This window comes from Hippoglossus hippoglossus, chromosome 7 (genome assembly GCF_009819705.1).
Source record: "Hippoglossus hippoglossus isolate fHipHip1 chromosome 7, fHipHip1.pri, whole genome shotgun sequence".
NCBI lineage: Eukaryota > Metazoa > Chordata > Actinopteri > Pleuronectiformes > Pleuronectidae > Hippoglossus > Hippoglossus hippoglossus.
This window is the reverse complement of record NC_047157.1, coordinates 25,559,198-25,585,430: the sequence shown is the minus strand read 5'-3', so window position 1 is coordinate 25,585,430 and position 26,233 is coordinate 25,559,198. Positions and strand designations below refer to the sequence as shown.

The following is a 26,233-nucleotide window of genomic DNA, read 5'->3' as shown; positions in this document are numbered from 1 at the left end:
GAATTTAATTTACTGTTAAAATGGGGATTTAATGTTCAATCAGTGCATCCAGGTCGTTTCAGTGAAACCTTACAGACCAAATGCTAATCTGGATCCTTTATAATGCAAATATTCTACAACCTCAGAACTGATATTTCTAATTAGACAGAATTCAGTGGTGAGGGTGAAATATTCCCTTTAGGCAGAATATGACTCGTTTGTTGAGGGGCTTAGATTCATTTAATTCCCAATTAGTCGGAGTTCATCACCTCAGTGAAGCCACGTCCCAGTTTCCTCTGGTTTTCAGCGTCATGTTGGAGCCTTTTTGTTTTTGCGATTAAGCTTCACAGAAACACACAGTGATTAAAAAAGTTGAATTACAGGTGAAATAAACATGTTTATGCCAAATAACTCAATTTTCTCTGTTTGGATTCTGCCTGTTTTCTTTGTGGATGCACAGGAACTAGCACCTGACAGAAAATATTACTAACACATGATAATAACGGAGGTGATAAAAACTCTTCTACTTGATTTGGATCCGCACCAAAATGTGTTATTGCACACGAACCAAAAAGAAAAACACCAACCCGCCCTGTAAAAAACTAATTTAAATCCACCAGATACTGATTTGTGTCTGGATCTGCACCAAATTGCCCATATTCATGATATGAGTCTGTGTTTCAGGCCTTGATTCTGCCTGAATGTGTCTGATCCATGAATTATCCCCCTGGGAAAGTGAAAATGTCCAAAATATACAGTGAATGCTGCGAGTTCCAACAATAAATAAACAGATTTACCAACAAACAAAGACAGAGGCAGAAAAAACTGCCGTTTCATGGTGCTGCAGAAAACTAGCTGTGATCATTAATCATTATAAAGTCGTTAAATTAAATTCTAAATGAGTTTGTTCCTGAGATCTGATCATTAGAAGTGACCCAGAAGCTACTTGTGCTCTTTCCAAACTCTTCTCTGTCATTAGACTGTGAAAAAGTTCCTCTTGTCCAAGGTCGCTCACACGACTCAGACTCTGCTGGAGGTGAATCCGGTTCTGGACTCGACGTTCGAGTGAGACGAAGGAACAGGAGGCTTCTGGTGTCCGGTCACAACTCGGCAGATGGACTTTGTTTTTCAGCCTTTTTCTCAAAGACAATATGGACGTTCAGGAAAAAGGATTCATAGTGAGAGAAGTTTTAAATATGACACAGAAGGAAACACTGAAAGTTTCCACCACTATAAAGTCATCAGTTCTCAGTTTAAGCCCAAATAGTTTTTATTTCTTGACTATAACACACAGCAAAGTGTCTTCAAATGAAACTACAGCCCATATTGATTCTTATTTTAAACTTATTTGTTTACAAATTAAGCTGCAAACAGTTTGGTGTCGTCGGTCGATTTCTTTTGTTATAATAAATGTAAACGTCTTTCTATCGGCCAAGTTTGTTCACTACACAGCATCTGACTCATTCAGTGAATTATTTTACTGATAAATTGATAATTTTAATATGTTATTCGACCAACTGTTCAACTGGGGATTACAAAGGTCTGAAGGATTTGGGTTTTATATTCTACCAGATTATTTTCTGTTTGACGCAACCTGAAAACCCGTCAGCGTTCAGAGTGAAGAGGGCGAATCGAACGAGGAGATTCTTGGACTCAAGAATTAACTGATTTGATTTTTTGGAAGCCAAAGGTCAAAGGTCAAGGTGCCTCACAAAGTACGATTATGTTTTTCTTTGAACATGATTCTTAAGATCAGGTTGAGCGAATGTTTCCAATCAGAACGATGTTGGCTCCATCAGGACGAGGGCCTCACAGAGACCGGAGCCTAAAACCCAGTGTTTGAGACAGAGGCTGAAGAGAGGAGCTGCAGCAGCGATGAGGTGTTTTCTCAACATTCGAGCATTTAAACCTTTTCCAGTGTTAACACTAAATAAAATGTTCAACCTGAACACGAGCAGAATGTGTCTCCTTTAAAAATCACAGACTTCATCTTGTTATACACGTTTTTATTAGGTGGAAAATAAGTGACAAACTGTCTGCAGCTCATATGCAGTCATCTTTTTATATTTGAAATATGACTGTTTGTGGTGAGTGTGTGTGTGTGTGTGTGTGTGTGTGTGTATGGTGTGTGTGTGGTCAGTGTGTGTGTGTGTCTGTGAGTGTGTGTTGACGCTGTGTGGTGAGTGTGTGCACGAGGCAGAGAGAAGCACCGCCGCCGGTCTGCAGGATGGAACAAAGTAGCTGGTAAATGGTTTTATTTTGTGAGACGAAACCACCGATGGCACTTTGATTCTCCTCCGAGACGCCCCGGCAGCTGAGTGCACATGAAATGTGAGAAGTTCCACGTGTCTTACTGGCAGCGCTTCATGATACCACACGGAAAACCGCCCGTGTCAGCGATTACGGACGATAAACACACGTCAACGCAGCAAACGACCTCACACCAGTAAATCGCTGCTAATTCTCTGATGTCCAGAAACCATTTGAGATTAGTAAATAAACACAATTAACACACTGACACACAACCACTGGAATACAATAGATCATATTACAGATAATTGACTTTCACTTTAGACTTTAAAACAAATCTGCCTCTGATCTAAATCAGATTTTCATGAACTCGTCATTAAGTCTTTTTTACAGGAACAATCATATTTGATATTTCGTATTCACCCAAGAAATCCATTTAAATGCCCATTGTTGTTTTGTGACAAACACAAAGAGCAGGAGTCTCTGCCGCCTCGTTCTTCTACTGTGATATTAAACATTAAAACAGAAATCCATCACAACGTACTGCAACAAAAAGAAATCCAGCAAGTTTCAGGGACTGATATTTATGAGCCAGTGAATAAGAATAAGATCTATAGTGGATTTGACCGTGGCTCCATAAGACGACTGCCGGACGCAGGTTTGAGCTCTGAGTGACACTCTAGTTATTCTCATTATTATATTAGTGTTATATTCAAATCCTCATATTGAGCAAAGACATAGTAAAGTCACAGGATCGTCAGTTGAGGAAACCGCAGCCTGATCTTTTACAAAATGAACTCCTGATGTGCAGTTTATCACAGATCTTAATATATGTTTGGTTTATAAACTCTGTGTCGTTATTTGTTTTTTTAGTCATAAATGAAACTGAGTCAATCCTCCATCGTTGTTGTCGTTGTTGTTGTTGTTGTTGTTGTTGAACCGAACACAAAGAGCAGGAGCCGCCGCAGCCTCGTTCTTCTCCCGTGATATTAAACAGTCGAACTGAAATCCATCACTTCTCCAACAAACGCGCTTGCATCTCCAGGACAGCACAAGGGGATCAGTCATCACACACACACACACACAGTGCACGGCACAGAGTTCAGACACCTCCCCGCCTGCTCCCACGCTCACGCCCACCTCTGATTGAAAGCATCACACCCACCGACGGCTGCAGGGAGTCGTTGTGGGGAAACACAGGAAATTACAGCGGGAGGAGGAACTCTGCTCAGCAAAGAGAAGAAGGAAATTAAATCAAATCCTGGGAAGGTGGATTTATGAAGCCGCTTGAACCTGAGGGTTTTTATCGTCGCTGTAATAAAACAACATGGAAGCCGTAATCTAAATGCAAACAAATCCGCCGGTGCAGCAACTTCACGGATTCAGATATTGACCTCTGCACAAACAGGTCCCGTCTGTTTGCTCATATATACATTCAGAGATTCTCCATGAATGTTCTCCCCTGGCAGCGAGAGGGAAGCTTTACGTAACAACACAGGAACTCTGACACTGGAGGAAACTCTACAGAGACGCACCATGGAGCCATATGCTGCTGGTGGTGCTGCTGCTGGTGGTGCTGGTGGTGCTGGTGGTGGGCGGCAGCTGTATTTACCACTGGAGCCTGATGCTTCCTCTGATTTAATGAGCGTCGGGGCCTCTTCAGAGCTGATGTCACCGTTCACCTCCGAGCCAGAGCAGCGCTTTGCCGGCTGCTGATGACAGATTATCATAAACCTGTCGAACAGCTTGGACGGTTTGTTTGGCTCCTCACAACTGAGGAACATACTGAGGAACCTGGGTTTGTTCCTCACACTGAGGAACATACTGAGGAACCTGGGTTTGTTCCTCACACTGAGGAACATACTGAGGAACCTGTGTTTGTTCCTCACACTGAGGAACATACTGAGGAACCTGGGTTTGGCTCCTCACACTGAGGAACATACTGAGGAACCTGGGTTTGTTCCTCACACTGAGGAACATACTGAGGAACCTGTGTTTGTTCCTCACACTGAGGAACATACTGAGGAACCTGGGTTTGTTTACATGTTGCACGAGAACTGAGGCCTTTATTGTGACAGGGAGTTGATGATGAAGCTCCTCGTGTTGCTGAGTAAAGACTTTTTTATTCATAGAGCTAAAGTTATATTGATCAATATGGATGATAACGTAAAGGTTTTTAATTTTCATTGCACTTTTCAAGGAACTCAAAGCAATAAACGTAGAATTAAAAGAGATTAAAAAGGTCATAGAACATAAACTGCCTTGTTTATCTTCCTGTTTGTGTTCTGCAGCAGAAGAGAAAGGATAAATGCAGGAACTCACCAGAATAAAATGGTTGGAGGAATTCGTCCGACACTTGAGCCACAATTCATTCTGCTTTTCAAAATACACAGAACAAAGTTATGTGGAGTAAACTGAGAAACTGTGTGTATCAATATGTGGAGACAATATTGTAAATAATGTCCCTTTACTTTATATTAGTTAAGTTAATATCCTTTTTATTCTGTGGACAAATGAATGTTTCCTTTATGAGTGTTTTATTGGAGCGTCCTCACTGATCCTACCTGGAGCTGGTTTTCTGTTTTGAACATCAGTTCACATGCAGCCTGGAGGAAGCTCCATTCCTCTGTAGTGCTGTGAAATGTGTTCACATGACGTTGATCACAAGATCTGAAATGCAGAAGTCTGACAAACAGGAGCAGAAAAGCCAAGTTTACAGTCGGTTTGGAGGAATAAAGAATCGTATCAGAACAGGAACTGAACTAACCCAAGGGAGGTCAGGAGGACGGAACTCAGGTGAAACACATCAGGGCGTGGGGTGGGGGGGGGCAATCACAGAGGAGGGAAACAGGACAAAGACAGGAAGTAAAACAAGTGTGAGACTCACAAGTTTAAAAAGAAAAAATATTCAAAATAAAACTCATACAACTTGAATTCCGATCTAAATAAGAGCCTCGACAGTTTTGCTCCTTCAAATTATTTTCATGCTTCTTCCTGATCCTAAACAAACTGTTCCTGTGAGACGGAGACAATCTGACTTTTTAAATTTATCACTCAGCGTCTCTGCTTCTTCCAGACTCACTCTGCGCCGACTCCCATTGGAATGTCACTCTGCAGCCGAGGAGATGGTTTTAGTGATGTTTATTGAAATGCTGGAATAAAGCAGGCAGCTGTGTTTCTGTCAGCGAGAAGCTGAAGCAGTTGTGAAGTGACTGGAAATGAAGGAGCCTGTGCTGAAGTGCTCGCTCTGCAGAGGGAGCACTTGTGTCTCACGCTTCCCTCAGTACTTGTCTCTCGAGTGAATCCCTCCCACATGTTCTTGTCTCCCTCTGCAGGACACGAGCGGAGAGTCTCACGTTTCCTCTCGCTCGCACTAGTTGTCACTGTAACACAGGGAATGAACCACCAGCAGTGAAAAGTGACAAACTGGTTGTACTGGTTGTACTGGGTGATCGTGCATTCTCCTCTGAGGTGATTCCTCAAGTGCAACATTCAAGATCATGTACGATATCTCATCTTACTCCTTTGATCTTCACTGTCACTTCTGTTTGATATTGGTTTCACTGTCTCATGTAACTTGTTTATTCTACTCTCATTTCTATTGTTATTTCTACGAGGTTCTTCATTCCTCTGTTTACTCTTTTAAACTTAATACTCTGTTGTGTCAATCAATGTATTCTATTATATCATATTATATTGTTTGATGCTGTAAACTTGGAGCAAGAATTTCCTTGAGGATTATTAAAAAGTAAATGCTCTGTATTTATATTGTGCTTATTGTCAATTCTGCCATTTGTACAAGACACAGACAGGATTGAAATGAAGTTTCTCTCAGATCCCCGGAGTAAATATATAAGTAGACAGAACATGTACAAGTACACAACATACTAAACATACTCAAAACATAGTACACAGTATGACAAAGTATGTATTCATGAGGCACAAGGAGAGTAGTGCAAAAATGGATTGAGAGTGCTCATAATACTTGTAATTATTTACTGTAGTAAAGAGCAGTTAAAGAAAGCAGCAGTTGTAGTATGATAGAAGGATGGGCATTAAACCGGCGACCCTTCTGGTTAGTGGACGACCCGCTCTGCCTCCTGAGCCACAGCCCACAAGTCTGACCTCATCGTATCTCTGCTTCTTACAGGTCAAGACAAGATGGCGTGAAAAAAAACCTTGAAGTTTCCATCTCCACAAAGTGAAGACCAAACTTTTTTCATTCATTTCCTGGTTTGTCTCGTTCACCTGAGTCGCAGGAAATCGAGGAAACTGACTCACGTCTCCGAGAAAACGATGTCGAGTTTCTGCAAACGCACAATGTCATCTCTATTCCACACAAACAGCCCATTATGCTGCTGCTCTGCGTCTGACCCTGTCACCGTTCCTTATGTTTTTACCTCTTCTACCATCGAGTCAGAAGTGAAGCCCGGTACCAAAAGACGTGGTTATGAACATACGTCTCTGATTCAGATCCACGTGTGGGGTTTTAAATCCGAGTGCAAGCAGCACTGAGGGACTCTGCACACGCTCGATGGCCTTTGTGTGTCAGGATGAGCTCAGTCTGTTTTTGTGAGGAAGCACAAAACAGGGAGCTGAATGAAATGCCAAGCTCATCATGTATTTCATTCTTGCTGCATTTCGCACAGTGAATCTGTTTTCGGGCCGAACTCATTACACCATCGGGCGCTAAAGGCCGCGTGAGTCATCGTGGCATATCTGTACGAGTGGGCCGGAGACATGCAGAGGGGCCCACGTGCTGCGTTTTCACCCGTGGTGATGTCATAACTAGAGACTTCCTGAACACAGGGTTCATTCACAGAGCCCAAAACAAGCCGTCGCCGTGGCAACTCCGGCCTGCGGGCATGCGAGGCCCCTGTTCCTTGTTGTTATTTGTTGTCCGAGGGAGGATCGGCGCTGGAGACCGTGTGCACCGACACGTGTGCCCGTGTAAACAGCTCGACGGGACCAGGTTCCACCTCAAGTCCTGAATATTTCTATGCTGCTTTGATTATAAACAAACATGTCGGGTCTCTCAGGCCTGTCTCTTTTCCTGGCTGGGGACGGAGGGAAGGGGGGTGGGGGGGGGGGAAGCGTTTGATGAGTCACTGTCTGCTGTGAGTCCAGTAAATTTCAGTTTTCCTCTCACATGAGCCACCGGAGAGAGAAGAGACACGTTCGGCCTGTTTCTATGGCACCAACAGAACCCGTGTTGTTGGTGAAATTCAATATTCGATTCATTTATTAATCCATTCATTCATTATTTATACTGTTTATCCTCTGAGGGCTGCAGGGGCGGCTGGAGCCAGTCGCAGCTGACATTGAGGGGGGGGGGTGGGGGGGGGTCACCAGGTCGTCACCAGGGTCGACGCACTGAGACTAACAACCACTTACAGCTACAGGTAATTGAATTTGGACGGTGGAGAAAACCCACAGAGACACGGGGAGAACATGCAAACTCCACTGGTTCAGAACCAGAAGCTTCTTTCTACAGCTGTTGATTAATTTAAAAAGCATATTTGCTGAAGTTGATGAATTAAAAACAAGGACAATTCAGTCATATGTGGTTATTATTTATTTCTACTTTTAAGGATACAAAAATAGCATGAGACAGACTTTTTAAAAGGTGGCACAAAGTCGCGTAAGACTCAAATTGAAAACAAATACAGGACAAGCTATCGACACGGAAAATAAAATAAGACATTTTTAATAAACCCTTCATTGCCAAAGACTTCTTTAAGGACTGTAAAATTATAATAATAATTATAATAACAAATGCACGAACAAAAATAGGGGAAACTTTAACAAGTTTAGGGTCACGTAGATCACAAATTCCCTTCAGACAAAAAACAGAGTTGTACATTGAAATGAAACATATGAAAGATATGATAACTGAATTATAAACAGATAAAAGATGCATAACATTCCACTTAAACTTTAACAATCACACTTTGTGTCATATATTTACAGAAAAGGGGACAAAAAAAAAAACTATTTAATATATAGATTACATTCAAGAAACGTCAAATGCACTTGTGCTGTACTGGCTCAATGAGAAATACCATCAACAGATCAATATCAGCTTTGCTAATATTACAAAATATAATCTTATTATCAAATAGGGTCCATATTAAATATTAAACATTGAGATTCAGTCTTATATTTTGTACTTTTTCATATCACTTTTGTTTTCTTTTATAATCATATAAAGGGCACTTGGCACTTTTTAAAAGGTCCAATTCACTCAGTGAAATAGAACAAAATATTACAAAAATATGTTTTTCAAACTGCTGCTCTTCATAAACAAAGCACATCGGGAATCCAGACTGCGCGTCGCTGTGGTGCCGACAGAAAATAAAATCTTTACATGACTTCCACTTCCACGACACTGACGTTACAAGGTGGACTGCAAATCCAACGCGACACACAATTTACACAACAGCACACACACAGCATAAGCTTTGGATATTAAGATGTTATGACAATCAGCAAATACGAATAAAATAGACAAATACAAGTTGATTATTAAAAAGAAAGAGAAAGAAAACCACCTTTGAATCTTCAGCTTTCAGGAGACAAACTTCAGATGTGAAATGATGTTAAACACGAAACAACTGGAGCATAGAAATCGTTTAGAAAATGTCACCTGAATATAATGCAATATATATTTTAGGAATATAAAATGGTACATTATTCACATGACTCAATATTATATAAAACAAAGTAATAGCATTGAGCCCCTCTCGTTGAAAACAGTGCATATTGGGGGCGTCACAACAGATTTATATGGTTAAGGCAGCGTCGCGGTTCACTTTCAGAAAACTGCACTTAAAGATTGAGATGATCAGCTTCATGTAAAAACTGCAAAGTTACACACAAGAAGAAAAACAAACAAATTACACACTTTGTGCAAAGAAGAATTAAAGATGTTTTTGGTCACGAGAAAAATATTTGATATGTCGTATCTGGGGGGGGGGGGGATCTTTTTGGTACGATACAGAGAAACTGCTGCATGAGCTTCATTCACGAGTGAGAGGCGAACAGTGGCTGCTGCTGCTGGTCGGGGGATTTATTAATTTTAATTTTTTTTATCTTCCTTCGTGAAACAAAGTGGAACCTGGAGAGGAGACGAACAGAATAAGGCCCATTCAGCCGTGTGTTTGTCACTGAGAGGGTTTGGAAACCTGCTGGAAACACCCAAGAGCTGAGGTTTCTACGTCTGTGGGTAAAGACACGAGGGAGAAAGGGTCTAATTGGTGTGTGTGTGTGTGTGTGTGTGTGTGTGTGTGTGTGTGTGTGTGTGTGTGTGTGTCGGGGGGGGGGGGGGGGGGGGGATGTGTTGTTGTCATCTCCTGCTGCTGGACTCTGGCCTCTCTCTGTGTCTCTATGTCTGCCCTCTGGCCTGAACGCCCGTCAGATCCTTCCTTATGATCTCGTTCACTGCAAAGCAAAAAGACAACAGAAAGATTAATATCCAGTGTTTGTCCTTTGAAAAACCTTTCACGATTCTAAAAGATGATAATCATGATTCCACACATTTCTGCAGACGGAAACAGCATCACGTGCACTGCTGCTGCCTAACCACTAGAGGTAGAGCTCTGCAAGTGCGTGCAAGTGATTACTTCCTGTTGCTCAGATCGTGACGAGTGCACACACACACATCAACAGAAGAGGAAGAGCGTTGAAATGGAAACTTTCACAGTGTCACGTTTCTAAAAATAGAGTCACGACGAGCGGGGGGGAGGGGGGTTGGGGGGAAATAAAAAAACCTTCCTCGTGCATTTAGAAGAAGTAACAAATGTGGGGATTTGAGGAGGAGTAATTCACTTTCCTCCACCTGATAACGTGTAAACTCCAGGTTTCCAGTGTTTACTCTGTGTTTGTGTGTGTGTACGTGCCGATAGAATAAGTGGAAGTGCAGCTGCCCGCCGCCGCCGCCGCAGCTGCTCACACAGTCAACACTCGGAGTGTCGACAGGTAGTTCTACATTACGCAGGAAGGAACGCCAGCTATGTGTAATATGTCATCCCTCCAGATATGCCACGCCGCCTGCGTTGGGCTCTGGTGTTTATCCGGGAGCGCGGGGCCTGGAGGCCTATGTGTGGGGACTGTGTACACTGGAGACGCTATAGGCTGGTGCCACCACTTCCACCGGGCCTCAGGGAGCTCATTAGGCCCGATGAGTAATATAAGTATTTCAAAGTGGGCCAAAAAAGCTTTTTGCCTGCAAACATCGGGAGGGCACGTCGGGTCTGGGAGTTTGTTACCGTGGTGACGGGCAACAGTGGAAAAATGTAAAATTAAAAAAATGTGTATGTTAGAGTCTGATTAATGGGTGAAAGAGGAAAAAGTGTGAAGATATTAAAATGATTTGGTGGCTGAGCTGGTTCACGTTTGTTTCTGTGCAGAGTTTTGATTGACATGTCAGCGAAGGAAAAGGGCGCGACTATTAAAACACATGTGAAAGGAAATCCGACGCCGTCTCAGATCAGATAACACACGTCTCACCGCTAACTTAGCTTCATGTGGAAGAGCAAACATGTCCCTTCAGGAAAGTTGCAAGTTGATATTCAAGTTTATAAAGTACAAGACAATTCGGACCAGGGGGGGGGTAAATATTATATCTACCTTTTAATTACGGCAGTAGCTCCCACACACACACACACACACACACACACACACACACACAAGTGCTTTGAAATCTAATGAAGAAATCACACAGAGATGCTCCGGCAGCCAACAGACCGATGTGTGTCTGTGCTTCTCGAGCTGATGGTTTGCAGATGTGTGCAGGAGCAACACTGAGCACATTTTACGGCCCCGAGCGGCGTCCGAGAGCCGCGGCGGCCAAAACCGGGCGCGCTCAGCTGTCGTCACAACACCGGCGTCCCTGTTTGTTTTAGTTTGTAGTGGAATTCCCTCTGACACCTAATTCCTGAAAGAAACTTTCATCTCCCCAGCGGTGTCCACTGGATTTTTTTTTTTTGTTGCTTTCCCTGAGCATAAAACCAGCTCAGAGGAGCAGCAGGGGGGGGTGGGGGGGGGGGGGGGGGGGGAACAGACACTGGGGCTTTGCTGAGTCTGATGAAGGGTTGGCACGGAGCGGCTATTTGAGGCTGGCGGAGGGAACACTACTCTCCTCAGTATAGGTGAACGTCTGGCTCCGGGATTCTGCACCAATGAGCTGCTCTGTTTGACAAACCGACGGCGGGAGAGGTGTGGGGGGGAGGGGGGGGGGGGGGGAAGAGAGAGAGAGAGAGAGAGAGAGAGAGAGAGAGAGAGAGAGAGAGAGAGAGAGAGTGGCTGACTCAGTCGCCTGCTGCGAGGGCTGGGAGGTGTGTGTGTGTGTGTGTGTGTCTGCAAGTATTTGCATGTTCGTACAGTGTGTGTGTGTGTGTGTGTGTGTGTGTGTGTGTGTGTGTGTGTTTGACTGAATCGATCGTAGTGAGGCTGCAAACCACAGAGACACAGGAGAAGGTAACTGGACTGACAGTTAACCGCCAACATAACCACTTTACCCCGTGTGGCTCATTTTTGTGTCTTGAAACAATCGTCACACACGACCCATGTGTTCATATATTAGTCTCTCTCTCTCTCTCTCTCTCTCTCTCTCTCTCTCTCTCTCTCTCTCTCTCTCTCTCTCTCTCTCTCTCTCTCTCTCTCTCTCTCTCTCTCTCTCTCTCTCTCTCTCTCTCTCTCTCTCTCTCTCTCTCTCTCTCTCTCTCTCCTGGCTGTGAATACAGAATCCAGAATGAATCCAAATCCTCCCAGTGCCAAAATATATTCCAAATTTTTGCCACGGTTAATAAACGGTTCCAGCTTTCAACAACTGGGTATTTGATTATATAATAAAAAACATATATATGTCAGGAGGTTCAGTGAATTCAATAGAAAATTGAAAAATGATTACTTATAAGCTGAGTTATTAAAAGGAGGTCATGTGGAATAAGCATACATGTCTAAATGTTAAATATGATAAAGATGTGTTGGGAACTTCTGTGTTTTTTTGACTTTTTCAGTCAGAAACTAATAAATTATGTTCATGGTTTCATCTGATGTTTTGTCAGGAGTCAAGCAAACACTTGAACTCGCATCAGTCTGATGAAAACTACCTGAAATGACAAAAAAACCATCTTTGAAATAAGTTATTAATTGTGTAGTTTTACTTTTTTTATCTTGATCCTTGCCCCGTCTCCTCAAAATGACATAGCAGCCGATCACCAGGGGGCGATCAAGATGATTACGCTTCAATTACACCTCTTTTTGGGGGGGGGTTTGTGTGTTTGTACGTAACTTTACACAGAAACAACTCTGCAGATTTCCATGAAACGCTGCAGAAGGATGTGCTGCAGTTTCTTTTCGGGGGTCACAACATCGAGGATTTGACCCCTCGTCTTGGTACCGTTGGAGATTTGGGCTCTGAATCTCCGACGTGCTGAAATAGCTCGTCCGTTGTAAATGAAACGACGACGAGTGTCTTCAAACAGCCGTCACCGCTGCGGGCCGCGGCGCCATCTGGATCAGTCGTACTCGTGTATTTGATCAGGCCTTTCAAATGGCCTGGAAGTGAGCTGAGACTAATGCGAGTCCACCGGGCTGTTGCTATGTGCTTTATCTCTCCTGCCCTGCTGATCTCGACCTGCTGGAACAATTTCCCCTGCTCCACTGCCTCTGGGCTTTATTCCACACCCACTAAATCTGTCACTCGCTTGCCTTTGTAGAAAGTGCCAGTGGCTCCTTTTTTCTTTTTTTGTTTCTATGTGAAGCGACGCCTCACATTGTTGATCTTTGTGCTCACACGTTAGAGCAAGTTCCCTGCGTGTATCTTCAGCGAAGCAGATCAGAGTAAACAGAAGCAGGTTCGAGCGGCAGCAGGATTCATGGGAACTTGGAGATTACAGCCGTGGGAGAGATTTTCGATCCCGATACACAAAAAAAACTTTCATTTAGCCCTCGTCACTGAGGTCGACACAGTTCAGGCAGATGTGTGACAGTTACTGACCACAAGTCTGCGACGATACCAGGATGTGGCATCGCCCCGTCTCCAGAAATGACTGCAGACTGAAAACACACGAGTGATAATGTTTGACGGTCAGAACCCAGATGACTGTTCTGCGGTCGGGATCATAGTTCAACACCGTTGCTCTCAGACACACAGGGAATTTTTTATCTTTGAAAAAAGGTGGTTTTGAATATCAGGAAGTTCCCCGCTGACATAGAGTATCACATAATGGGTTTTTAAGAATATGTATTTATTACTTTAAAATAAAAAGCTATTACATTTCTCCGTCTTTAAAAGGTTTAATTACGACATCTTGGGAATTATTGGCATTTATATAATTATGTATTGGCTGATGTATTAGAAGGTTTTTACTCCTGAGTTGGCCCCAAAAAGTCCATATTGCTTTTGGCTCCGGTGCAAACACACTGCATTAGTTTCCATACACAGATTCAGCTTAATCTAATTTGTAGATTAATGTGTGAGGCCTCGACTGAGAAAGAGACGTTTGCTTTGGGCCGACACACAAACCCTATTTCCTTTGGGCTCTGCTGAGGTGAATGAAATAAATCTGAACGAAGATGCAGAGGCACTTTGGGGAAAGCGGACTGACCTTCATCACCTCTCGATAAATAGGAGAATCAAACCCGAGACACCGAACCACTCCTCCTCCTCCTCCTCCTCCTCCTCCTCCTCCTCCATAATTCAAACTGTTGATGTTTACTGCCGAGGCAAACCCGGCAAGTTCCATCCAAAAAACACAAATTCCACCGCTGGCCTTTTTTCTCAGATTAATTGTTTCCATTGAAACACACACACAGACACACAGACACACACAGACACACACAGACACACACACAGGCACACACATTGCCTTTCCTTTTCCTGCAAAGTGCCCTCCACCCTCCTGCTATCTTACCGGGATCAGGCTGGATTTCTGGAGGAGCGCAGCTGCAAATAGGAATTTCTTTTGCCAGATTGGCAGGATCCCGCAGTCGGAAAAGAAGCTAATCCTCTGGTGGGTTCCCCCACAGAATTGAGGGGCGTAAGGCCAAGGAAAAGCCCCGGCCAACTACAACAAACAAAGAGGCTTTCCCCAGCTCTCCCAGGCAGCCCGTTCCACTGTTTGACAATGGTTGCCATGGAAGTTGTTTTTCATTTCATAACAGTGTCAACATGTCCAGGCGGCCGGGAGAGTGACACTTATTTCTCCCTCCCTCCCTTGTCTCTCATGCCAGCGAGCGAGAGAGATCATTTCCTGACGTGCGGCGCTGCCAGACGAACCCCCGCGACCGGCAGAGCGGACGCCGCCGAATGACAAACCGCCTCTCAACCTCACCTGACTGACACCGGCTCCACAGAAGAAACACATTGCATCACTTGGTTTGATGTAATGTGCGGGACCTTTAACTGCGAAACAAGGAAGAGCCTCAACCTCTGGGCTGCTGCTGGATGTGGCCTGACATTAATTCAGTCAGAGGGTAATGAGGTTGACAAGCACAAGTATAAACACATGACTCAGAATCCCTGTTATTTCCACCTTGAGTGGAACATAACTGCACCTCCTGGCGAGGATTGTTTTAACAGTGTGGGCTGTGGCTTTGTTCGGAGCGATGCTATAGCGCGTTAAGGAGGTGGTGCAGATAATGTAAATATCCTTGAATTGTTCTTCAGGAGACTTCACATCTCTGTCATCCGTCTCTCTGACGAGAAGAAGGGAGCTACACACACATCCATCACTTTGCTTTCAGCTGATTGAGACACGGCACACACCGGAGCGATCCCACTCACACGGAGAATAAAAGCAAACAACTTACACTCACCATCATCTAGGTAGGCCTGGTCCAGGTTCTCCTCTTTGACCGTCACCCTCCTCTGGCCGTCGCCCGGAGCCTCCATCTCCCCGGCGCCGGGGGGAGCCCGGATTTTCTGCGGCGCCTTCTGCATGTAGGGCTGCTGCTGGATGACGGTGGGATAGTGCTGAGGGTGGGTGGCGTCGGCCTGAGCCTGGGGGGGTGTGGGTGAGTGGTCGCTGGCCGACCGAGGGGAGTAGCCGTCGCAGTAGATGATCTGCTGGGAGTCGGGCTGCGGAGCGCTGAGAGGCTGAGGGTCTCCCCCCCGGAGCAGGTGGTGGTTGGTGGGGGAAAACTGGATGATGGAGGGGTGCTGGCCTGCACCGATGGGACCTACAGACTGAGCCGGGGAGCCGGTGTGGACCAGGACGGACCGGTGCGGGTCGGGCATCATCCCTCCGGTCTGCTGATAAAGAGTCTGGCTGCCGCTGAGACTCTTGCCCCCGCGGGAGTAGACGATGGCCGGGCTCTGCTGCTGGAAACGAGCGTCCTGGCTGGGGAGGCTGGAGCTGAGGCGCTGGCAGGAGGCCATGCTGGACACCAGCCCGTTGTCCGGGTGGAGGACGCCACGAGGGGTGTGGTAGTAGGGATGAGGGGACAGGCCCAAGATCTGAGGCACGGCGAAGCCCATGTGGTCGACTTCATACTCATCTAGAGGCTCTGTCTTGATGGATGGAGCTGGAAGAAGAGAAATCCATGGCTGTAAACATCTCACTGTACATCTCATGTGTTCTCATACTAATAAAAGTGTGATATCTAAGTGTCCTTACAGGCCAGAGGAGTGAAGGTGAAGTGCTGAGGCTGGCTGCGCTTCCTCTTGCCGTTGATGACGTAGAAGTTCACTTTGACCGAGTGGCAGGCGGACGTGTCCCGGTACGACGGCAGCTCCACAAACAGCATGCTCTGCAGGACAGGGACAGGACCTCCGTGAGGTTTGGACTGAGACACTACACCCCCCTGACAGCTGACGTGTGTGTTACAGGCATTATATGAGTGTTTAGGGAACAGTGTGGTGTCGAATACGTACAGGCTGGCTTTTATCTTTGTCCACTGTTGCTTCCATTTCCCAAATTTGCTGCCCATCTAGAAGGAAGCAGAGAGTGAAAGTGAGAACCCGATCTCAGTAATTATCTCTGCAGTTAGACGGAGTGTTTCAAGATGTACGAGACAGCCGGTAAAAACTGGAAAATGCTGATTCCAAACCAAAACGGAGAAACGTCTTCATTTGTATTCTCAAAAGAACATTTTTGTTTATTTCAAATACAGAAAACCTAACGTCATCCCCGTGACATTTGTTTTAGAGTTCAAACGGAGAAAAGGCTCTTTGTGACACTTTATCAGTTCTCAAATCACTTCCTCTTACACCATCGAGCACACCTGAAGGCAGCGAAGACCTCAACACGTCCATCAATCACGTCCGTGGACGACACGCCCGTCTCCACTCACGGCGCCGACAAAGCAACAAACACCTCGATGGCGACGACGCGACGAGGACTGCGACGTCGCGTTCACACGAAAGCTGTCACTCGGGTGACAAGGCTGAAAACCGAACGTGAGGAGTAAACTCCACGTGTCCGAGCACACGACTCGACACGTGCTGCAGCGAGTGTTTGTGGGAAACCCTCTGTCAAACTGCAAATTACAAACACATGGCTTAAATGAGTCAGAGGGAGGAAGGGGGGGATTCCAAACATCTCGCCAACTTCTAAACTTTATTTTTATGATCAACTCTCTCCACCTCTCCGGCAAAACACGGTGACTTCGGCTTTCTTGGCGTTTGCGCGGGATCTGTTTGCGTTTTGTTGCAACCCTACTCCAAGGGATACCCCGACTCTTGTTCTCCCTCCAGAGATAATTGTGTGTGGACGTGGAAAGGGGGGGGGGGCGGGGGGGGGGGAGCAGAGGCCTGAGCAGGCTCCACTTGGCCGAGGAAGCTTTCCTCTCCTCCGTTGCAAACCCCTCCTCGTCCAAGCACAAGAGCCAGGGGATCTGCGGGCCAGAGGCAGCTGCGTCTCATTCTGAGGGATTTCACAGCTGCACCCGTCCAGAACTCGGTGTCATAGAGAAACTCTCCAAAACAATGGCAATCCCTCTCCGTAAGATTTATTTTTTTCCGTCTCTGTCTTACTATCCATTACTGTGGTGTGTCGTAACACGGCGGCAGGGAACCCCGAGCAGAAAGAAAGAAAAAAAAAAAAGCCGAAGCAGCCGGGGCGTGCAGGTCCGAGCTTCAGTGGAGGAGGCCTGTGGAGCGCCGGCCTCTTAAAAAAAGTTTAAGTTCTCAGACGGCTGTGGAGTCAGTGAGTCACGATGTAAAAAAAAGTATTTTTACATAACCGTCCATCGCAAAAGAACATTTGAGCAGCAGCACGAGGTCGAGACGTGCAGAATATAGACGTGGTTTTGATTTACAGCAGCTGATAGAATCTCTCTCTCTCCCTTTGGAGAGGTTCAACATTCAAGTGGTTAAAGGTCAGAGTGATATCACACCAGTCGTGGTTGAATCACTTCATTTTGATTAATACGTTTGAGCAAAAGGTTTGAAAAGTGAGACCTAAAGGTAAATTCTTCTGCGTGAGTCACGTGCACATGAAACAACGTCGCACGTGACAAGTCGAACCATCAATCACACGACAAAGGATCCACCTGAGCCTCCGTGACGTCTCCTCACGCAGGTCAGGGAGGAAGAAGAGGGTCAGGAGGAAGTCAGGCAGTTATCGTTCGGATCATGCAAATAACTCCATCTATACAATGATGGCGGTGAAATAGGAAACTCTGCAGCTTGTGAGTCACTGACGGTGACGTTATCTTGTGCAACCGCAGAGCGGGAGTTTCACAGATGGAGTCATGGGTTTGGTTCACAGGGAATCTGCCGTGTGTCGACGCCACTCACCCTGAGTCTTCTCCGTAAAAATGACCTTGGAATCGGAGCTGAAGTTCTGCCCAGTCAGGATCATCTGCTGGCCGCCGAGCACGGAGCAGCTGTCCATGTCCTGCTTCTCCACCATGGGAAGCTCGTGCGCTGAACGCTGAGCTGCAGGGTGGAAACGAGGAGTTCATTTATCAAGTCGGGAACAAATCAACATAGGAAACTGTTTTAGTAACAGATGAATTTATTTTCCTGCAAAAAATAGGAAAAAACTGCGAAAGATCTCGATATATTTTCACTGTAGCCTGAACAACTTTGAGTTTTAATCAGTTGGTCGAACAAAAAACTTCGAATCCAGGTATTTACATTCTGTCACGGTTGTTTCTGACGTTTTAAACAGACTCAACAATTCGTTGATTCATGAAAACAACAGAGATATTACTCAATAATTAAAACAAACGTGAACTGCTGCATTTCCAAAGGTCTCCGGTCTACGCTCTGAACCGGTTTCTCACCAGTGACACAGCTTTACAATAAAGGCGAAGCTGAGTCATTCAAAATCCTCACAATCAGTTTTAATGAGCAGAAACACAAACGTAGTGACTCACAACACGAGAGAAACGATGTGGGAGTGTGAGACAAACACTTCACACTGTGATGCAATCAAATAAATACTATCTACTGTAAAGCTTTAAATGTTAAATCTGCACAAACTTGAATAAAGATCCATAAGATCCAAATGTTGAAATGTTCGTCAGGCAAAACATTTTGAAGTGTGCAACCTCCAGTTCTTTATATTTCAAAGTCAAGGTAAACTTTATTATCCCTAATGGGGGGAAATTCAAATATATTTGGTTGTACTCGTGTTTTTTTATTTATATTATTTACATTTAAACTCTAAAAAAATATCAAGGGTTTGATAACGTACATTTTTTTATATATATTATCAGGTTTAGAAACTTTGACTCCCTAATATCAGCACCTACAAGTCCACATTGGTCTAAATAAACTCCATTTGATGTAAAAGGTGAAGTATTTACGAGTATAATAAATACTTCGTGTACATCATGTTAGTGTAAACTCTCTGCGGCACAGGGCAGAAAGTATTTCTGCAGAATCAGAAGCAGATCAACAGACGGATGAATCCGACAGGACTTGCTGCAGCTCTGCAGACGCAGGGATCCCGAACAGAGCGGCTCCCTGTTCCTTCGCTCGCTGAGGCGAACTGAGGCGTCGACAAACAAACGCTGTGACCTTTGAACACGTCTGCGGATGAAACCAGGAGGAGGACGACACCAGCGTCTCCTCAAACACTCCATCATCGACGCGGCCCCGACAGATGCATCGCAGGTGTCACTGGGAGCAGCTTTACGCCTGATTGGTTTTTCACTGGCGGCGACTGTTTCATTTTTTTACGACACCCGGGGGCCGTGAGCACAGTTCGGCCCTTTTCTGTGATCACAAACCAGATGGTCAATTATAAAAAAAAAAGATTATATTCTGCGTCGTGTCTTTTTACAATGACAGGAGCTTATTGCCCGTGTCACTGATACGATGAATCTGGACCCGGGTGTCGGGGCCGAGCGAGATAAAGAGGCCTTGTTGTTTGAGTTTTGATTACACCTGGTGTTTTAATAACTCTGTGTACACACACACACTGATGTACCCAAACACACACTTTACTACTGCATCCGTGTACACACAGGTACACACAGCGCCCGCCCACTGGATGGACGCCCTGGAGGCATAAAGACGTCTCTGTGCGCCGGACTCTGGACTATCAGCCCCAGCTCCACACTCATTTGAATGCGGGTTCCTTTTTAAACGATGTTTATTTTGTATAAAGTTTTGTTAACGTGATGAAAACTTCAGCACATTTCATAAAGACGCCACTGTGGTGCGAGGTGTTTTCTATGTGTGGTTTCTTACAGCACTCAATGGGATGCGAGGCCACTTGCAGGGAGACGTGCTGTCCTCCGGGCTGAGGTATGTGCACACGGAACACAAGACGGACTCGGGTGTTTTTCCGGCCCACGTCCGTCTCGCCCTTCCTCAGCTCGATGTCGGCGTTCCGGAGCTTCAGGATCCCGGCACAGTCGATTCTGCGACGAAGAATTCAAGATATAAGCACCGACGACCACAGCCAATCTATAATCTTCAAATAATTACGATTAACCTCACATTGCTTTCATGTTGTTCTTTGGCTCCAGGGGGATCTCCAGGACTTTGGTGCCGTTGATAATCTTCTCAAAGCTCGTGGTCGTCACAGTCTTGCCGGTGATGCGGTGAACTTGGTAAAAGGCGTGAGGCTTGAGGATGCGATCGTCCGCTGTGCCGATGAAGATCTGCAGGGCGAGAGGCTCCTTCCCTCTGTAACCATGAAGCTGCGGGACACAAGAAACAAACTGCATTTGCTTGGCTTCACTTTCAAACCCCTGCTGTTGGTAACACAGATACAGTTTTGTGTGACGGAAATGTTTGTGTAACTTTAAACTGGTTGTGCTACTCCACTGCCTCTTGTTCCAGCTTTGCATTTCCAGATGTTGTTTCCCCCAGAGGTGGCTAATCAGTGTCAGACCCACGTGTAAAAGCACGAGTCTCCCCTCTACAGCCCCGAGCAGGAGCCAGCGCGGAGCTCACATCCTGCAGAACGTGCTCTAAGTCTTTCAGAGCTGAAAGATTTACTCAAAAACTGACTTTGACAGCCAGCGTGACACATTTGGCATCACACCACTGTTAATGTCCTGATGCAGAAACGAAAAAGTGCCGATGGGTGAAACTGTGAACTGGAGACACATGATGAGGTGAAACCTTTAACCTGAGAGTTCCTCCTGAGGAAACCTGCAAAAACCACAAAGCATCGACTTGCATCTAAATGCAAACAGTGAAGTGCACAACCTTTATCACAGAATAAAGTGGGTGCAGGGAGGCGACGCGAACACATTACTCCAGTTTAACTACGGAGCAAAACCTAGAAATATGGTTTCTTATTTAAAAATGTGTTGTTTTCGCAGCACTGTTTGATTCTCCATGTTTAAAAAAGGTCACGGGAAGACACTTCCCCTTTAATCCTGATCAGCGTAAAAAAACAGATGATCCGACTGTCACACTTCACAGAGGCTGCTGGATGTTCACAGAAACCATGGCAACGTGAAGCATGAGCGTGCTCGGTCCTTTTCCAGGCAGCTGACTGACACACACAGGGAAACGGAGGGAGGCGACTGCGAACGCCCCGCGGGCCATGTGAGCGGCCGGCCGGTCGCCATGGCAGCGGCAGGAGCAGTGAGTCATGACAGAGACCAGTGTAGGAAAAGTAAAGTGGAGAGTGCAAGGTCGCGTAGAAGAGAGCAAGGAAGGAAAAACATAGAGAGCAAGGGGAGGAGGAGAGGAGGAGAGGAGGAAGGGAACGACGAGGTGAAGGAGTGCAGCCGTGGCCAACCGGGCCTGACCATCTGATTGGCCCGGGCAGAGCTGACCTCAGGGCGAGGCCTTTTGGGGATCGGGCAGAAAATGGAAAAGGAGCGAGGGAGCGAGCGAGGGAGCGAGCGAGGTGGCCGCCGGTGTCCCTCAAACCACCGGTGCTCATGGAATACATGTCAAAACACGAGAGGAAAACTTATTTCCAGAAATAATGGTGTGAAGGATCCAGGTCCAGGAACTCAAAGTGGTTTGAAACATGTAAAAGGCTTTTTGGCTTTGGAACGACCGACCTGAGGAGATGAGGCTCAAAGAGTCTGGGACTTTGAAATCACTTCTTCAAACCCATTTTTATAGACTTGATTTCATGTTTATTAATCTTTTATTGTGATATTAATGCATGTTTTTTCGACCACCATTTTCTTGCTTTGCTGTCAAAGCACTTTGTAAACTCTGTTTTTATTAAAGTGCTATACAGATAAAGTGGATTATTATTATTTAAATAAAGGTCTTTTACATTTTTCAAACCACTTTTTGTGCCTGGATTCTTCAGGCCATTATATTTCTTTTCCTCAAATTTTTTTTTAAAACTTTGACATGTTGCCATGGCGACACAGAAAAAGGGGAAATTGAACCCCCACTCTCGGACGACGTAGCCCAACATAACTTTGTCACGGCTAATTTCAACATGCTGTGTTTGAATTTCATGTTGTTTTTTTTCCCCACCAATCTACAATTATCTGAACCGCAGGCGTTAACTTTTTACAATATGTCTCCAGAGGCTTTGAATCAGCTTCCTGGTGCGAGACCCACAGTCAACAAACCGGCGTGTAAGAGGAAGTGAGCGACAACACGGACACAGGCGTGTTTGTGTGGTCAGGGCACACAGCAGCGGACTATTTTAAGCTGGGGGGGCAGGATTTAAAACAGGAATCTGAGAGCCTGTGTGCTGCCCGCTGACCCCAGTTCAGCTCTGAGGGTTGTGACGAGGCTACGGGGCGGTTACACTGCGTCACATGTCTGGGGTTGGGTCGTCCTTTATGATTTGTTTGTTTGAAGAAGGGAAAGTAACTCACTGCGGGAAGCAAACCGCATCTGCTGAGTGCATAATGAGATATCATCACATGTGAGGCGTCCCGGTCTGAGGGGGAAACACCTGACGACGTGACGCCACCTTGACTGCACTGACACACGTTTCGGGGTCGTACCTGCACAACCGGATGTCCTCCTGTCGGGGCCTTCACCGCCCCCCGGCTTCCCTCCGTCTCGTAGTGGGCTCTGTGGTGCGGCTTGGGCTGCACGTCGATGTGCAGCTCATACTGGTCGGTGCGTCTGGGCATCGGCCATTCCAGCGGAGGGAGGGAGGCCACAGGGATGCTGCAGATCGTGACGGGACGCAGAGGAGAATGTAAATCACAAAAACTGATCAAGATTATGAGCAAAACATCTGAGTTTATCTTGTGTGCGTGTGTGTAAACCGACAGCTATGAGCTCTGGTTTCCTGATGGGTTTACCTGCAGATGCTGGAAACCAGCGGCTTGGACCAGATTGGGGGGATGACAAAGAAAGGCTCTGCAGCAGGTTTCTTTATGTCCTGGTCACAGGAAACCAAGAAGTTCCCTTCCAGGTGGTTCTCTGGGTACAGGGCGTACACCTGGTTGGACGTCTTGACTATCTTAGTGGGCACCAGGCCTGGCTGACCGAAGCCGTTCATGGCATCGACGAGGCTGCTGTGTGTGTAGTGGGCACTGATGTTGTGATCTTCATGGCCGCTGTGGGGGGAGGGACTGCGGGAGCGATGTCCAGGGACCAGGCCTGGATTCCTGTACATGTCGTAGGTGCGTTTGCCCTGTGGGGAGGTGGAGCGGGAGCCAGGTCTGGAGGAGGGCGAGCGCTGTCCCAGGCCGTCCTCGACTAGGCTGGTGCGAGGAGAGGTGCCCGGGGAGGTGCGTGGGGAGCCAGTGTGGATGTTCTGCAATCGGGGGCAGAGGTCTCCGGGGTTCTGGCCGCTGCCAGGGGACACACAAGGGGACGTCCAGGGGGAGTAGTTCTCCGAATGCCAGCTGGCGGAGGAGTTGCTGCTGGCGGGACTCAGGCACAGGGGCTCGCGGTAGGCGAGGTTCTCATGGCCGGGGACGGTCAGGGTGGGTCTGGGGCTAATGTTCAGGTGGTGGTTCTGCAGGGAGTCCCGACCATGGTTGTAGTGCTCACGGGAGGGTGTGATTTCAATCCGCGGGCTCAGCGCCAGGCCTGCGGGCCGGGTACTGTCCAGGTAGTTTCTGGCCTCCTGGTTGTCATAACCTGAGAGAACCTCAGTGTGGTGCCCGCCGTAGGGGGGGCTGCAGGACTTGATGCCGTACGGGGAGGCCTCCTCCAGGGGGAACGCCTGCTCCGACTCCGGGCTGAGGACTTTGTGGGATGCAAGGTTGGGGTCATCTGCAAGGGGGGGGGGGCAAAGATACAGACTTAGCACAGACATTTTAAAAAGCATAAATGTTGTCACAGCCACAGATTGTTCACATTATTCCATAAAGACACTGACATACACGTCTCTAACTGACAACTGTACTTTTTTTTTGAATCATTAAAAACTTTTCCCTTCAGATGTAAAACGCTTCTTCGTGTGGACTTGTCCTCATGTGGGGATCAGGTGTCAGGACCCACATCATGAAGCCGCTCACGTTCACTTCCTGTTTGTCTTTCTCGTGCATCAACACAAACAAACACGGATTGATTCAAACACAACGAATAACCAGCTCGCGGAGTTGAGTCAACTCAGTTCGCCTCGAAACACAAATCCTGGGACAAACCTGCATGTCCTCCAGCGAAGTCGCTGCCGGGCGGCTCATATTCAAACAAGTACTCAAACTCCAGGTCGTCATCGGGGTAGTGGACTCGACTGAGCTCTTCCTCCAGGTCTTTCTCGTCGTAAAAGGAGCTCATCTGTGTGACGGGTTCTGCTCACGGCTCCTCTGGGTTCGGGCGCAGCGGCGGAGACGCGCGGCTGAAGCTTCGGTGGCGCAAACGTGGATCAGGGGGAACAACCTGCGCAAGTGTCAAGTGATGCATCGGTGAAGCACAAGTTTCCTGTTTCGGTTGTTGTCGGAGGAAGGCGGGACTGTGATCACACTTCTTTTTTTTTTTGTGTGTGTTGGAGTTCACCCCTGAGCCGGATCGCGCCTCCCCTGAGCCGCTGATGCGTCGATGAAGAGGAGAAGCCAGATACGGAGGTGATGAATTATCTGCCACAGGTTGAACAGGCTCCTGACAGAGAGTGGTGCTGCCCCCGGGTGTTTGACATGTTGCAGTGACACAGCACGGAGCCGAATGAGCCCGTCACCGGAAAACAGCCTCAGCTCAGCTCTGTGCGTAAATATGGTGGATGGAAAAACGTGGACTGAAACATTTACCATTTACTCTTTTCTCTTCCTGTCTTGGACTGGATATCTTCTTCTTCCTCCTCTTCCTCCTCTTCTTCTTCCTTGGCACTGTGAGATCTGGTTCGGCTGAGGGAATCCCCAACTTTACGCACAACTCAGCGCACATAACTTGGGCGTTCCCTCCAGTTGTAGCCTTACACCCACTGGGCCAACAGCCTACTGTAAATGCTCTGTCAGCAAAAACCAACACATGTTCATCATGGAGCTTATAGCCAGCTTTACATCCGTTTACTCTTTTCTGGTAGAGTGTGAAAAGCAAATCACAGATAGTGTAATCGCCACAGGGAATGTGGATAGTAAACATGGCACATTTACATGTTGGACTCGTGCATGTTCATTTACGTGCATTGTCCATTTTAAAATTAAAACAAATAAACATAAATAAACACAATCACAAAGTTTATAGTCACGTCAAACAAGATAAAACATCTGATACAGTAAGTGACAACCACACAAAACACTTAATCTGCACCATAGTTGAGTCTTGTGAAACTAATTGAGGATAAAAATCTTAATTATGTTAGTTGTTCTCAGTCTTTAAACTAATGTCGGTCTTTAAATATGTATTTAAAGCTTAATATAAATCCATACATTATCGTATCCTTGTCCTCTTATCATTAGATTAAGTCCAAAATGTCTCCTGGTATAAGAGATTATATTAATATTAAGATTAGTTGGTTTTAACGACAGAATAAAAGTCAGTTGTGTCTGTTCCTGACCATGTTGGAGTTTCCCTGTGATGTCAGGATCCACCGCAACATCCCAGCCACACAGATGACAGCACATCACTTCAGTCCTGAGGCTAACACACCGCTCTATCAGTTAGAAATCAAATGGGTTGATTACCAGATGATCACAACACTTCTGCAGTACCTTGATCCATCGACCTCATGGTGTGGTACTGCGCCAGCCTCCAAGTCTCTCTGAACATCTGGAGAAAAGTGAAAAAAAAGCGTGTGGGGGAAATAAAAAAAAAAAGAAATAAAATAACCTAAACTGTAAAAACCAAAAAAAAGAAAGTCACTCTCCTCTAACGACCATATCAGAAGAACGGCTCCTTAGTTAGAAAGTGTTGGAAGGAGACGAACAGCAGCCGCGCGTAAAAGTTGCTTTCTGTTCGAAAAACACGCAGCCAGCTCCAGTCAGCTCCAGCAGCGGTTCTGGTATGAAGTCCCTCTTCCTAGAGCTCTATAAGGATTACTTGAGTATCAAGAGCGGCTTCCTTCCCCGCTCTGGGTGTTTATAATGGTCCAATGCTGTAAAATAACGGGATTCCCTCAGTGTTTCCTCCTGTTTGTGCGCCTTTGCCATGGAAACCTGGAGCCGGTCCATGTCGGAGACTCAGGGCTTTCCTGCAAAGCCCCACACTCAGGAATCCATGACGTCTCCGGCTCCTGCGCCAAGGCATTTCTGCGGCTTCTCTCAG

General features: G+C 46.3%; 1 protein-coding gene and 1 long non-coding RNA gene across 6 annotated transcripts in view; one reads left to right on the top strand and one right to left on the bottom strand.

Moving 5' to 3' along the window:
- The window catches only part of LOC117764376, a 20,075-nt gene extending 10,532 nt beyond the window's left edge, over positions 1-9,543 (top strand). Inside the window, exon 3 of the long non-coding RNA XR_004614377.1 lies at positions 9,401-9,543. This is a non-coding gene — a long non-coding RNA (uncharacterized LOC117764376). The remainder of the gene's footprint in view (positions 1-9,400) is intronic.
- On the bottom strand, positions 9,414-26,233 carry nfatc2a (nuclear factor of activated T cells 2a). Of its 5 annotated transcripts, XM_034590049.1 has the most exons (12): positions 25,846-26,233; positions 25,681-25,738; positions 22,882-23,803; positions 22,576-22,744; positions 20,132-20,334; positions 19,880-20,052; positions 17,975-18,115; positions 16,109-16,164; positions 15,852-15,984; positions 15,046-15,759; positions 9,566-9,669; positions 9,414-9,535 (listed from the first exon to the last, which is right to left on the bottom strand). In XM_034590049.1, the coding sequence occupies exons 1-11, from the start codon at positions 25,846-25,848 to the stop codon at positions 9,614-9,616; spliced, it is 2,628 nt and encodes an 875-aa protein (XP_034445940.1). In that variant the 5' UTR covers positions 25,849-26,233; the 3' UTR covers positions 9,414-9,535; positions 9,566-9,613. The 5 variants fall into 5 exon arrangements, with proteins under 5 accessions (XP_034445940.1, XP_034445936.1, XP_034445937.1 ...); XM_034590045.1 differs by lacking the exons at positions 25,681-25,738; positions 25,846-26,233 and adding an exon at positions 24,178-25,323; XM_034590046.1 differs by lacking the exons at positions 25,681-25,738; positions 25,846-26,233 and adding an exon at positions 24,178-25,323 and having other exon boundaries at positions 9,414-9,521.

Coding starts and splice junctions, on each gene's coding strand:
- nfatc2a (XM_034590045.1), bottom strand. CDS start 24,310: ATGAGCTCCTTTTACGACGAGAAAGACCTGGAGGAAGAGCTCAGTCGA. Junction 23,804..24,177: donor CTTCGCTGGAGGACATGCAG/GTTTGTCCCAGG, acceptor CCCCCCTTGCAG/ATGACCCCAACCTTGCATCC. Junction 20,335..22,575: donor GAGGACATCCGGTTGTGCAG/GTACGACCCCGA, acceptor TGTGTCCCGCAG/CTTCATGGTTACAGAGGGAA.